Here is a 13,163-nt window from a genome sequence, read left to right on the forward strand (position 1 = left end):
TTCATTCCCTTATGGTCTTTTATCTAAGGTGCCTGGCTGAACTATTTTTGTTCATTTGATTGTATTCTCATATGTGTTTTCTGGTTAATACCTATAACTTTCTTTGCTGTATGAAATAAATGCACGTGCACATACACAGAAGGCATATGCATAGTTTATTTACTTTTGAAAGAAAATTTTTTAGTTATTCCCTTTGATAACTTATAGAATCAAAACTAAGTGCCTGTTACATACTTTAAAACAGCTTTTTGTGAGTTCATGGTAAATAAACATAAAATAATGTAATTAAATTACTAAATACATCCAGCCACATAAGTTGAACCATTCACATCTGCAACCTTGTCTTTCAATAAGGATGATGCCCTTCAAATGCATCTTAACTGTGTATCTTCTGGGTCAGACAAGTTGTCCTTTTATTTGAATGTTGTTGATTCACTCTGCTGGGCATGATAGCAAAGATAGTGCTTAACTAATGTACAATTCAGGTTCATGTGAGAAATAAAACAAATAGGGATATTGGACACTGGAACTGATTGCCTGGAGAGATTGTGGGTGTCCATATTTGCATAATGTTCAAAATGATGTTCAGAACATGACTGGATGTAGTTTGGAGTGATGGGGTGCAATTGCCTCTGCCGTGAGTAGGTTGGACCAGAGGATCTCCAGAGATGCCTTCCAGCCTCAGCTTTTCTGTGATTTATACAATAGGCAATTATATATACTTGTGGTATATGTATTTTGCTTGTGTCTGATGGACAAAACTTCATGGATCTTGTGTCTTTCTTATACGCTAAAATAACAGTAAAATGTTTCTTTTGGAGTTTCCATTTGACTAGCAGACTATCTTGTCAATCTGATAAAAAGTTGTGTAATTGTTAAACCTAGTTTGACTATTTAACTGTTCTCAGCAAAAGCTGTAAAAAAGTTTACCAGCAGTGTTTTTGTTGTTATGTAACTACTTTGCAGAATATTGTAATAAATTGTAATTATTTATTGTGGACCATACTATTATGAACTTAATCTTATTAGGGTTTGAGAATATAGCGTAGAAGGCTTGGTGGCAATGGTCACCTGTTCAGCTTGTGGTCCTGTTAATAACAATTTTTGAAAATTATGAGTATTGAAAAGAATTTAGTTTATCTTTGTCAGTGCCTCTTGCAGATTTTAATAGTGTTGCCACTACATCATAGCTAACTGTAAGGCTTTTCCATAAAATCTGTCTATTGCTTGAAATGTTTCAATATCGCTGCTAGAAAAAGGTATAGACTCCCAAATGCTAATGTTAATATTTCAAATAAGAAAGAAAGGTGGAACATATAAAATCTGTAACATCTTTTTCTGTCCCAATATACCATGTTTGTCTTCCTGCTTCTGATGGGATGAGAGGATTATGGTACTTGTCTCAAAAAAACAACCTCCAATTAAAATATTTTATTGCTAATACACTGTACCTTTTTTTCTGTTACAGAAAGAGTTGAGCCTTCCAAGAAGAGGAAGTTTGTAAGTATATTAAGTTTTTCTCTGTTGTACTTAGATTGTAGTATGTATTTTTGACAGTTTTAGAGTAGGCTAGTTTTCCTTTCAGGGTAGTTAAAATGTGGCGGTTGATCAACCTTAGAATACATAACAAAGAAATGAAAATGATAAATGAAGACCTATGGGTTGTGTAGTCACCATTTTTATGCTCATCTTTTAGAGAAGCTGTTGTGAGGGATTTCCAAAGAGATAAAAAGTTCTTAAGCTCAGGATTCATTTTGTATTAAAGATTTTTCTTGTTAAAAATAAAGGAAGAAACATGTTTTCTTTGTGAATGATATAAAAGAAACTTGTCATGCTTAGGGAACTGTGTGAACAGTCCTGTGGATGAGAAGGTAGAGAAAAAGAATAGATATTTTCTACTACACAGTCCTAGTATAGGACTGTTAAGCTACTATTTTGATTATGGAAATAAAGACGATATATTCTTGTATAAATTGTTGCTTAGTTATAATATGTACTCAGTTACTTAGTTTAATTGTGCTTTGCTTAGATTTGTATACTTCTTTGACTCTCCAGTGATTTTGAGCTGCTTGATTTTAAAGCTTGTATTTTTTATTTGCATCTGTCTAATTTCTTGTTCTGTATTAGTAACTTCTTGAGAAAGTTTTGGGATAAGAACATCACGAAATGTCTTAAGAAACAAAGTCTGTTCATTTACTGCTTTCTATCAAAAACAGCACTATAAGATGATCTGAAGATTATTGGTGACCACACATTTTGAGTAAAACCCTGTGCTCTTGCACAAGAGGCCGGTGCCTTGTTTTCAATGTGATAGTGCTGTGTAGCTTTTAGTGATAGTAGGTGAGATATGTGAATAACCAAAACTGTAACTGCTGGGAAAGCGCGGTGAAGTGCTCTGTTATTCCGAGTCAAAGAGCACACCAAAGTCTGTGCTGTTTTGGAAAAGATTCTTTGGGTGCATGAGAAGTCTTAGGCTAGACAGTAAGCAAACCCATTATGTGAGAAAAGTCAAGAAAATAGAAAACTAATTTCCTATCAAGTATTTAATGATTTAAATATTTCAGTGACTGAGAGAAAAATAGTTAAAGAAAATTATTTTTGTTGCATTCTCTTGGTGTCCTTGGTGCTTTATATTAACCTGAAACTGTTGTGTGGGTAGAGGACTGCCTCTGTTAAAGTTAATGGCTAAACTGCTGTTCACTTTAGTCAGAGCAGAGAGTGGCTCTTGGAACTTGACCTTGCTTACTCTTGCTAGGATGTTTGACATTGAATTTTACTAGTTTACTCCAAATCTGAGAAATGACTGCAGCACAATCACCTCAGTTGCATTCGCATACATATTGTTTTAGCTGATCACTAAGATGTTTGTGTGCTTTCTGTGATGTTGCTGAGGCATTATTAAAATATAGTAGAGGACAGCATCTTGTCAGCATAATCATATCCAGTTATTAAAGTGCTTAGGTTTCTGCAGATGGTTGTAGTGGGTTGACCCTGACTGGGTGCCAGGTGCCCACCAAAGCCTCTCTGTCACTCCCCTCTGCAGCTGGACAGAAGTGAGAAATGAAAGGTTCATGCATTGAGATAAGGATGGGGAGAAATCACTCACCAAATACTGTCACAGGCCAAACAGATTTGAATTTGGCATATTGGTTGAATTTATTACTAAAATAACTGGGATAATGAGAAGTGAAATAAATATTAGGGACAGCTTCCCACACCCATCCTTCCCAGGCTCTACCTTTCCCCTCACTGTGGCACAGAGAGAGACAGGGAATGGAGGTTATGGTCAGTTCATCACGTCATTTCTGTTGCTGCTCAGGTAGAGGAGTCCTTCCCCTACTCCAGCGTGGGGTCTCCCTTACGGGAGACAGCTCTCCAAACTTCTCCAACATGAGTCCACCCCATAAGCAACAGTTCTGCATGAACTGCTGCAGTGTGGGTCACTCTTCCATGGGGTGCATCCTTCAGCCACAGCCTGCTCCAGTGTGAGTCCCCCACAGGGCCACAAGTCCTGCCAGGACCCTTCTCCAGCACGGGCCTCCCATGGGTTCACAGTCCCCTCTCAGGCATCCACCTGCTGTGGCCTGGGTCTCCTCCAGGGGCTGCAGGTGGATCTCTGCATCCCCAGGGACCTCCAGGGGCTGCAGGTGGATCTCTGCATCCCCAGGGACCTCCAGGGGCTGCAGGTGGATCTCTGCATCCCCAGGGACCTCCAGGGTCCCTGCAGGGCCACAGCTGCCTCACCATGGTCTGCACCAGAGGCTGCAGTGGAACCTCAGCTCTGGTGCCTGGAGCACCTCCTGTCCCTCCTTCACCAGCTTTGGTATCTGCAGGGCTGTTCCTCTCATGTATTGCTGCTCTGCTCTTCTCTGGTTGCAATTACACCTGGGCAATAACTTTTTTTTACCTTCTTAGCTCTGTTACCACACAGGTGTTAACATCATTTCATTGGCCCAGCCTTGGTGAACAGCAGGTCTTGGAGTCACCTGGCATTGGATCTGCCAGACACGGAGAAAGCTTCTAGCAGCTTCTCACAGAAGCCACCTTGCAGCTCCTGTGCTACTAAAACCTGGTCATGCTTAACCAATACAATGGGATTTTAAAATGACTTCAATAGTGCTTAATTAAAAGGGCTCATGCTGCTGAGGTTAGCAATAGCTGTGGTGTCAGGGATTGTGTGCATGGACTGTGTTGGCTGCTGTATTTGCATATTAAATAAATACTGACATGAAGATTGAATTTCAAAATGTGAAAAGTCCTATGTTTTGCATAGATGTCTAGAGGTCCTGAACAGTTCCAGGTAGGCACATCTCACACCGTCTTTTGGAGCTTCGGACCCAATGTCATGCCAAGGGCGCAGCTTTAAACAGGACAGGGAGAGCTATTTCAGGGGTGAGCAATCTTAGCACAGCTGCCATAAACTGAGATAAAGAGTTGTGGTTGACTGAGAAGTGAGCTTTTCCATGCTCGAGGCACCCCCTGGCTATGGTGGCACAACTCTTCCTCTGGACACAGGCAGAATTGATGCAGGTTGCCACTAGCTTCACGCAGTTTCTTCAGCATGTTAAATTGCCCAACAGCGCAAATGCTTTTCTTTCTGGCAGCAGGGTGGGGTGGCTTGGAGGCAGGATGAATAGATTGGCACTTCCTCCCAGGCTGACTTCAGCAGCAAAACTGATTTTATATAAGCTTAGCATGATTGTAAACATGCATGGCTGTTCGTATCCCACTTTGCAAGTCCATTGGAAAACTAAATAGGAATATATTTTTGCGTACTGCTACAGTGGGGGTGGGTTATTTGTATTTTGGTATATTTTTATTGATTCGTGTTTTTTCACCAAACACTTCCAACCTTAACTGTGGCTCATTTGGTTAGATCATGGTGCTAATAACTGCAAGGTTGTGGGTTTGATCCCTGTATGGGCCATTCACTTAAGAGTTGACTTGATAATCCCTGTGGGTCCCTTCCAGCTCAGACGATTCTGTGATTCTGTAATATCAAGGAAGATACTTGTGCTTAATGTTAATCTAGACTCAGAAATACAGATTTAAGTTGATCAGAATTACGTGTTGCTGTTTGTAAAGCAGACAGATCCTCCTGTGAACCAGGGAATGCCTGATAGCATCTACGCATACCTATCCATTAACATTCATCATGTGTCTAGCTTCTGAAGTAGGCCGCCACAGATGGTCTCTCAGTGTGTGTCAATCAGGTGAGTTTCCATCACTGGATTTATATATGAATGTCCTTATCACGATTTGTTTCCTTACATACTGGAGGAGTTCAGAAAAATTAGAGATTTTTATAGACAGGGCAAAACCACAAAGGTTGTGGCAAAAAAATGACACTCAGCTTTGAGTAGGTACATTCTAGTTTAAAATGCCCTTCTCCTAAAAGAAAATTTATAACAGGCTGCTCTGAGGTGGAGAGAAGGCTTCAGGAACAGCAATACATGTGAAGAAGTGGGTAAGTAGAGGCAGTTTCTCCTTTTGTTAGAGTCCTAGTGCTTAAAGTATGTGCCCTAGAAGGAAAAGTCCTTACTTTTCCAGACTGAATCTGTTCTCTTTCTGTTTTCTTTTCTTTAATTTTTCAGTTTCTGCTTGGTTTGGAGATGTTTCAGTCTGATGTTAATATCTGTCCTTCTCCTTACAGTTCCGCAACTAATTTCTATAATTATAAAATATGGACTCAAGTTCTGTACCCATAGTTACATAATCTGCTTGCACAAATGTCAAAGTTGGTCGCAGAATTTTTATAAAATTAATTCATGCATTTTGGTGAAACAGTTGATACCCTTGGGTAATACCAATATAAGATTGTGGCCATCCAAGAATTCAAGAGAAGCAGTAGTTAAAACCACTGCTTGCTTAGCTGCTTGATTAATAAATAGTTTTAAAGAATGGCAAAAATAATTTTGTAAGAAAGTTTTTTTTAATCAGGGAAAAGTATGGACTGTCTGTTACCCTTATGGAAAAAGTGGGAATGATTTGTACTGTGGGAAAAAAAAAAAAGAAAAAAGAAAAAAAAGCTCTGAGGCCCGTGTCATGTAGGTGGACAGAACTGGAATTTGATTGACAGTTTCTGTATGCACATAGACATCTACATCATAAAAAATTGGCTATGTTCATAGGTGACCTGTTACCTTAAATTTGGAGAGTGGCGTAAATTAATTATTGTAGCCAGGTAGTGAATTTCTCTGTTCTAGTATGGATGGATTGTGCTCCAGTAGATATTCTCCATAGCCTGTGTTTGATTCTCAAGTTGCATATTCTTTTGTGTCATTACTAGCATTGTTTCTGTCTTCAACTTTTAAGGGTTTTCTGTCAGTGAGGGGAATTTTTTGACCTTAAATAACCTGCCTCTCTGGGGAACTGATACTCGGAAAATGAGGTGATTATGCTTTAAAGCTTAATTGTGTAACATTGTGTTTATCTACTGTTCTGTGACTGCTGTGGTTTCTAAGTAATGTAGAGTGACCAGGTATCATGTTTCTCTTCAGTGTGCTGGGTGTGCTGTGCTCTGCTGGAATTTTGTTTCAGCTACTTAGTCAAGGAGGACAGGGTCAAGAATGAAAATTAATCTTAAGTAGTTCTTTATCATAATAGTGATCAAACTTAAGCCACAGGGAAAAAGCAAAATTAAACGAGCCTCAAGAGTCAAGCTGTGGTTCTGTAGGCATGCTGCAGAATTTCAGGATGGCAGAGTCATATGATTCTTGGTGGAAGCAAAGAAAATCAAATATCTGGGTGCCTTCAAGCTTTGCCTAAAGTAACATATGTTTGTGCAGCAGGGTAATTTAAACTAAATTTTAATTTAGTTTAAAATTTAAATTAGTTTATTTTTGTACATGTAAAATATTATTCTATAATGCATGAGGTTCAACCTGGTTTGAGAGCCAGATCTCATAGCTAATGGATTACTGGTGGTGTGAAAGCAAGTGCCAAGGTATGGGAACTGACACTCCTCAAATAAGACAATTTTAGGCTTCAGGCATTAGCTTGAGCCTGAGTGAGACTAAGTCGCACAAGGTTCTTAACCTGGCACGAGGAATCCAAACAGTTGGAAAACAGCCTTTGCAGGTGTTGTTTGGATCCTTGTTGTTTACTTGAAAGAAACAGTTAAGGGTTGGTGTTGCCAACTGTCCAGTGATGGTGATGTGTTAAATGATCAATGAGAGTTTTGCCTTTCGGACCTTCTCGGACATGTCTATAAAAGAAAATCGGGAATAATAAAACTTACTCTCTTGTGCAACCCAGAAGAGAGTCTATTGACGCTGCCCCTGCCGCGGCTCTCCTCGCCCTGGCTAGCTCCTGCTCCCTAGCCGCTGGCAGCGCCGGGAGTGGGGAACGGTCTGGGGGTTAGTTGTCCCAGACCGAACCTTCAGAGCCTGCAAGCCGCCAAGCCCTGCGGTCTCAGGTGCGTCGTGGGTGCCCGATGAAGGTAAGGAGGAGGCTCAGAGTCCCAGGTTCTCTCCAGAAACCAGGTTTTATTCCAGGGTCAGGAGCAGTGGATGGGGGAAGGACTGGAAAGGTCAAGGGTAGGACGATCTGAGCAAGGAGCACCCCTGTGCGCTCCAATTTAAGGTGGGGAGGGTACAAACACAGGAACCAATCAGGGCATCTCAGGGGAGGAGTTGGGGGGAGGGTTTACAATGTTGGGGACCAATAGGAGTAACACGTGGGAGGGGCGGCAGTCACAATGCCAATGGGGCCTCGAGTGAGGGATGAATGACAGGGAAGGAGCTAGAACAAAAGGTGGGGTTTACATAGATTGATGGGGTTCAGGGGCAGGAGCAGGGTGATGGACAAGGAAGGTTCAGGAAAAAGGGGAGGGGTTTACAGAACTGACAAGAGGGTAAAACCATTACAACTTATGGGGGGAATAACATTAGAAACAAACCATTTAACTTAATAACCAGAACAAAATGAACAGACTGCAACAGTCTATGTCATTACTTTTGCCGCTCCTAATATGGTGTGACACCAAGGTGCTAAAATATCTGAATCTCTACGAAGAAATAGCAGTAAAGTCTCATCAGTCTTATCAGTTCACTGCTAAAACTTTTAATAGTAAACCTGACAAAATGAAGCTTGGGGATGGAGGATGGAATGGAGGCCTGACAAATTGGCAGTCCTAATGTTCTTGATTGTCCCATGTGACAGTCTCTGCCTCTTAATAGCCTCTTCTGCTTACGGTGTTTTTCACTGAGCTGCTCACTTGTGTTTGGGTTCTGCCCTTATATGCTGCTTTACCTGTTGAACCAGCAGTTGATGGAGTTCACAGTGTTCTATGTATATTGAAGCAGCAAAGCTTAGGGCGAGAGCGTACAGAAAATGCTTAGGGGAATTTAATGGCTGGAAATGTGAGGTGCTGAGACATGGGAGTATTGATGTCTGAGCATCAGGGTGGGGTCTAGAGGTAACTTAGTATGTGAGTGCAATAGCTGTGTGATTAAATTGTGTCTGGCAGTGGCAAATGTGATCAATGTATATAAGCATTTTAAAATCAGTATTGGCTGTGTCTTCTTGTTTGTTTTGTGAACAGAAGTTGCATCCTCAATGAGTAGAATTGTCTTTGATTTTCTTCCAGTAAAGTTTCAAAATTGTATCACATACACAAAAAGAACAAATGACCATATAACCTGTTTTATTCTGCTGCCTGAGAAAGTACTTACGCATTGAGAAAACTGGCAGAAGAACATCATGTGGGTAATCACTAGTAGTCAGCACAGCTGAATTTCTAATAGTAAACCTTGAAAACCTGACATAATGAGGCAGCTTCTTGTTCACTGTTTTTTTCCCAGTGTCATTAATTTCAGGAAGTTCAGTTTTCTTCAGTTAAGTAATGTCTGAAATTTGTTAAAAAGAATTGTTAGTCACAAAAGGAATTGCAATGTCCTGATGAATTGCATGATCTAGGCTGCTGTATGCTGTATTGATGAATTGATTTTTTTTTGGCACTGATGCTACAAAGTTTTGCATAATCTCTTCATCTACAGAGGGAGCTTCCTGAGGCTGTGCAGTTCCTGGTGTGCACATACTTATTTAGCCTCTGTAGGATTGATGTCTTGGTGGGGTTCTGGGAGAAGTACATGATACTTTGATGAACCTACGCTGTGTTTAAAGAATTGTAATGAGAGGTTGTGGGGTTTTTTTTTTTTTGTTTGTTTTGTTTGGATTTTTGTTTGTTTGGTTTTTTTGTGTGTTTTGATGTAGGTTAAAGGTGAGGTGTCAACTACAAGTAAATGTTTGCTTTTACCGTAAGAAAAGAAGCACTCAGGTTTTTCTGGACAATATATTTTTTCTTCTGGTGCCAGTAGTATCACCTGTATTCTAAACACCTGCTCTTAGAAGAGGAGTTGCTGAACATCAGGAATGTGCCTGCCTTGCATCTTCAGTTAAGCATTCTGCCATTACAGATTTTCCCCTTGAAATTTTCAATATTGCCATTCCATTATGTAAAGTATAGTCTGACTTTCTACAGATGTCATGAATAGCACTCATGAAATCCCAGTGAATCACTTCTGTTTTGTCTCATAGGAGGAGGAAGTATTTTTTCCCCTCATTCTTTCCTATGAAATATAGACTTGGACATTTTTTATCACTGTCAGTACTCTAAACCTGTACTATTGCTTATCATTAGGGACATTAGTGTATTTGTTACCTGCAGTTGTGTGTCTGTAGACAGACTTCAAAGTTCTAAAGCAAACAGATGACAGCATGGCAGCAGGGTCTCTGTTGGCTGTAGCTGGGAGTGTACCTGCTCAATAGTTAAGTCGTAATGGCTATGTCTTTTATATTTTGTGAACATATGGCATAATGTTTGTAGCTCTGGCCATTCTTGCCCCTACCACCACCTCTATCCCTGTCTAAAACTTCTGGATCCTGCTAAATTTCCTTCCATCCTACTATCTGCTCCCTCCCTTCCCCCTGGGAGTTATGGGTCATGCTAACTGTCTTGCAAAGTTTTGTTGACTGATTGCAGTCTTCTGCATGCTCTGTTTTGCTGGAGGCTCTCCACTTGTCTTTTCAGTCTTTGTGTAAAGCCAGGTGCCTTCCTTGCAGGTGTGTTCTCTGGGATGGAGCAGTGGAGAGCTGGGGCAGAGGTCCTGACATGGGTTTAGGTTTGCAGAACTCACTCTCTGATTGTAGTTTCCATGTGGGGATAAGCATGCAAAGAACCTGGTTGCCAAATGCTTTGTGTATGGGAGGACAGGTGATGGCTCTTGGGAGCATGTCACAGGGCAGGCAGCACATGCAGTTCTTGCAGAGGGGTTGATGGTTTACCAAAGGACTGGAGCTTGCAGAAACTGAGTAGGTTACTTTAGCCAAAAGCATGGGCAGCAGGAAGGTAGGTGGCTTCTATAGCAGTCTAAAAAGGCAAGTGGGGGTTGGATGGCAGCAGGACAGAGCTCTTCTTTTGTAGGTTTGGAGAAGGAAAATATTGCATTGGCATGCTACCATTCTCTTCTATAAGGGCTAATCAACGAGCCATTAAAGACCTCTGTGTGGTCTTTAATGAGTCTGTGCTCACTGAATCAAGGCAGCAGCCAACCTGGCCTTAGCACACATTCCTTCTATCTACATACTCTTCTCTGCCGTCTCTGTCCTCTTGTCTTTTCTCCCAAATATTGTAGGGTTTCCACTTCTCTGTAGCATTTTTTCCTAGCAAGCCAGTGAAGCTTAGACCTGTGAGGTTTAATGAGGTATGTTGCAACAGATCTCACAGGCATGTGGAAAGGTCAGAAGGGGTGCTGGGGATAAGTGGATCCACATTATTGCCATGCTTGCCTGAAAAAGGTAGCAGATAACTGCCACAGGGAGCAAGTGAGTCTAAAAGGCTGACACAGGGAGTTTCTTACTTTATATGCATTGTGTGTAGCTGCCACTGTGCAAAAGGCAGTGTAATTGCATATAATCACATTTCCTCAAATCCCAGTGGCTTCACTCATGAATGTTTAGTGTGGTCATGCCCCTAAGCAGTGAAGGCAAGCATGGTATTGAGACAAACATGCTATTGCAGGTTCTTCTGACATGGCACTGAGCATGCTGCTGTAAACAAGCAAGTTCCTGCTGTTCTGTCCTGAACGGAGAAGATCTGTTGTGCCTCTGTAGAAGTTGTGCAGGGAACATGGGCATTGGGAATGCTTTTTTCCCCTCTGCTACGTGGTGCTATTTCGCCATCAGGTGGCTGGACACATACTGCACTTCAACACATTAAGTGGTGGAAACAGGACTAAATCAGCCATGTTTACATTCATGTGTAGGCATGTCCTTGAGACCCAGCCTCAGCTGTTCTGTGATTCTTCTTAGTATCATTGAAATGCTGCTGAAAATGAGCTTTTACAGATAATTTTCATATTTTGTGAATGCTTGTCTCCTAGATTCTGCTAGGAGAAATGTAAAATGTTTTCATTTGCATTTAAAAATATGGCTGTTTTTATAGCTGACATGCCTGTCAGAAGTACCAAGAATATACCCACATATATCTAAATCCAGAAAGCTTTTAGGTTCTTGCTTTATAAATCAGAACTTTGCTGACTTTTTTTTTATTCAAATTTTACCAGTAAGCCATACCAGCAAATGTGTCTTGGTGGGGTGAAGGCATGGGGTGGGGATATTGTCACTTCCAATAGCTTTTTGTTCTGCTGCTTATAGGGTAGAAACACTAAGCAGGAGATGCACTGGATAAATTATCACTGCTGTAATAAACTGTAATAAACCTGGTTGACTGGCTGTAGACATTATTTTTCATTAGTGACTTAGGTGATAGAATAGATGGTGTTTATGAAGTTTGCAGCAGACAACAAGCTGGGAAGAATGCAAGTATGTTGAAGAACAGTATGGGGTTTCAAAACCTTTCTGATAAACCAGCGAAAATACACCAAGTAAAACAGAACTTCCTACTCCAGCATAAAATATGCAGACATGCAAGACAGGTGAATAAGTGTTAGTTTTCAGAAGTGATCTGTGAGGTTTAAGGGACCACAGTTGCTGTTGGAGGGCAGTGGAGATCTTATGCTAGGAAACTGATATTTTGAGCTGCAGAGCATGCAGCATTATTCTATCCCACACTTATACAACAATACAAGGACTTACAAGGCCTTGTAGTGGAGTGCTGTGTATTGAGGTAGATCAGCTGGAAAGAGATGGCAACTCTTGGTTGCTTTGAAAATTTTACATGGTATATGGAGAAATATTGACTGCTCTGGGTTTTTTTATTTTAGGGAAGGCTGAGGGATGTTCATGAAAGTCTTCCAGTGTGTGGAACATCTGCCCTGAGTAAGAAGTGAAAGTGTTTCTGTATTATTGGGGTGTAAAGCAAGATGTAGTGTGTTTAAATTGGATCAAGGGGGATTAATCTCAGACATGGTTGAAGCAATGTCTAAACAATGTAGCAGAGTACATTGGGAGTGCCTGGGAGTGTTGTGAAATTGCTATCAGTTTTTAAGAACAAATGAGAGAAAATTCTGACAGGGGCAATAGGAATATTAAATGGACCTCTCCTGGGGAAGGAAAATATGACTGCTTGACTCTCCTAGCTCTCTTTATAAATAATCATTATGTCTGAGGGATTATTGCTCAAACTTTCTGCTGAAACTTGATTCCATATATTAACTGTCTTCTTTGATGGAAGAAAATAACATCTCATAATGGACAATGTAATTAATTTGTACTTGTCTGTAATGACAGAATTCCCAGTGGAAATGTGTATAGGGCTTTATGTAAGATGGATCAAAAAAAAAAGACACAAGCTTCAAATTTCTTGAGGATTTTTTGTTTTGTATTTGGGTTGGGGTTTTTTTGCTGTTCGTTTGTTTTTGTTTTTTCTTTTTGTGAAAGACTGATGGCTCTCTTTCAGCTGCTCACCTCCATTTGGAACACTTGCCTACCCGTTTTTCTAATGACAAAGAGAACCAGAAGGTGAATTAAAAAAAAAACAAACCAAAAAACATACAAGAGGTAGCCTTACAGAATTATTGGGAAGCCTCTTTGGCAGGCATATGTGTATTTGTGTGCATGATAGGGTTTTAACAAGGAATAAGTTATTAACCAGCCAAAACAGAGCTTGGTAACTCTGTAGGTATATGTTAGTTGTTGATAGATGGGTGTAAGGTTTTGGGAGAATCCAGCTGCAAGCTGGACTATAGTATCATGAAATT

The 13,163-nt window shown here is 40.6% G+C and overlaps 1 protein-coding gene across 4 annotated transcripts in view; it reads left to right on the plus strand.

Moving 5' to 3' along the window:
* Positions 1 to 13,163, plus strand: part of MAST4 (microtubule associated serine/threonine kinase family member 4) — a 279,747-nt gene that overhangs the window by 133,506 nt on the left and 133,078 nt on the right. For all 4 annotated transcript variants that reach the window (XM_033520373.1, XM_015653494.2, XM_015653495.1 and 1 more), the window contains one exon: positions 1,469 to 1,500. In XM_033520373.1, the coding sequence (XP_033376264.1) occupies positions 1,469 to 1,500 (32 nt within the window). The remainder of the gene's footprint in view (positions 1 to 1,468; positions 1,501 to 13,163) is intronic.

The sequence above is a fragment of the Parus major genome, chromosome Z (genome assembly GCF_001522545.3).
Source record: "Parus major isolate Abel chromosome Z, Parus_major1.1, whole genome shotgun sequence".
Lineage (NCBI taxonomy): Eukaryota > Metazoa > Chordata > Aves > Passeriformes > Paridae > Parus > Parus major.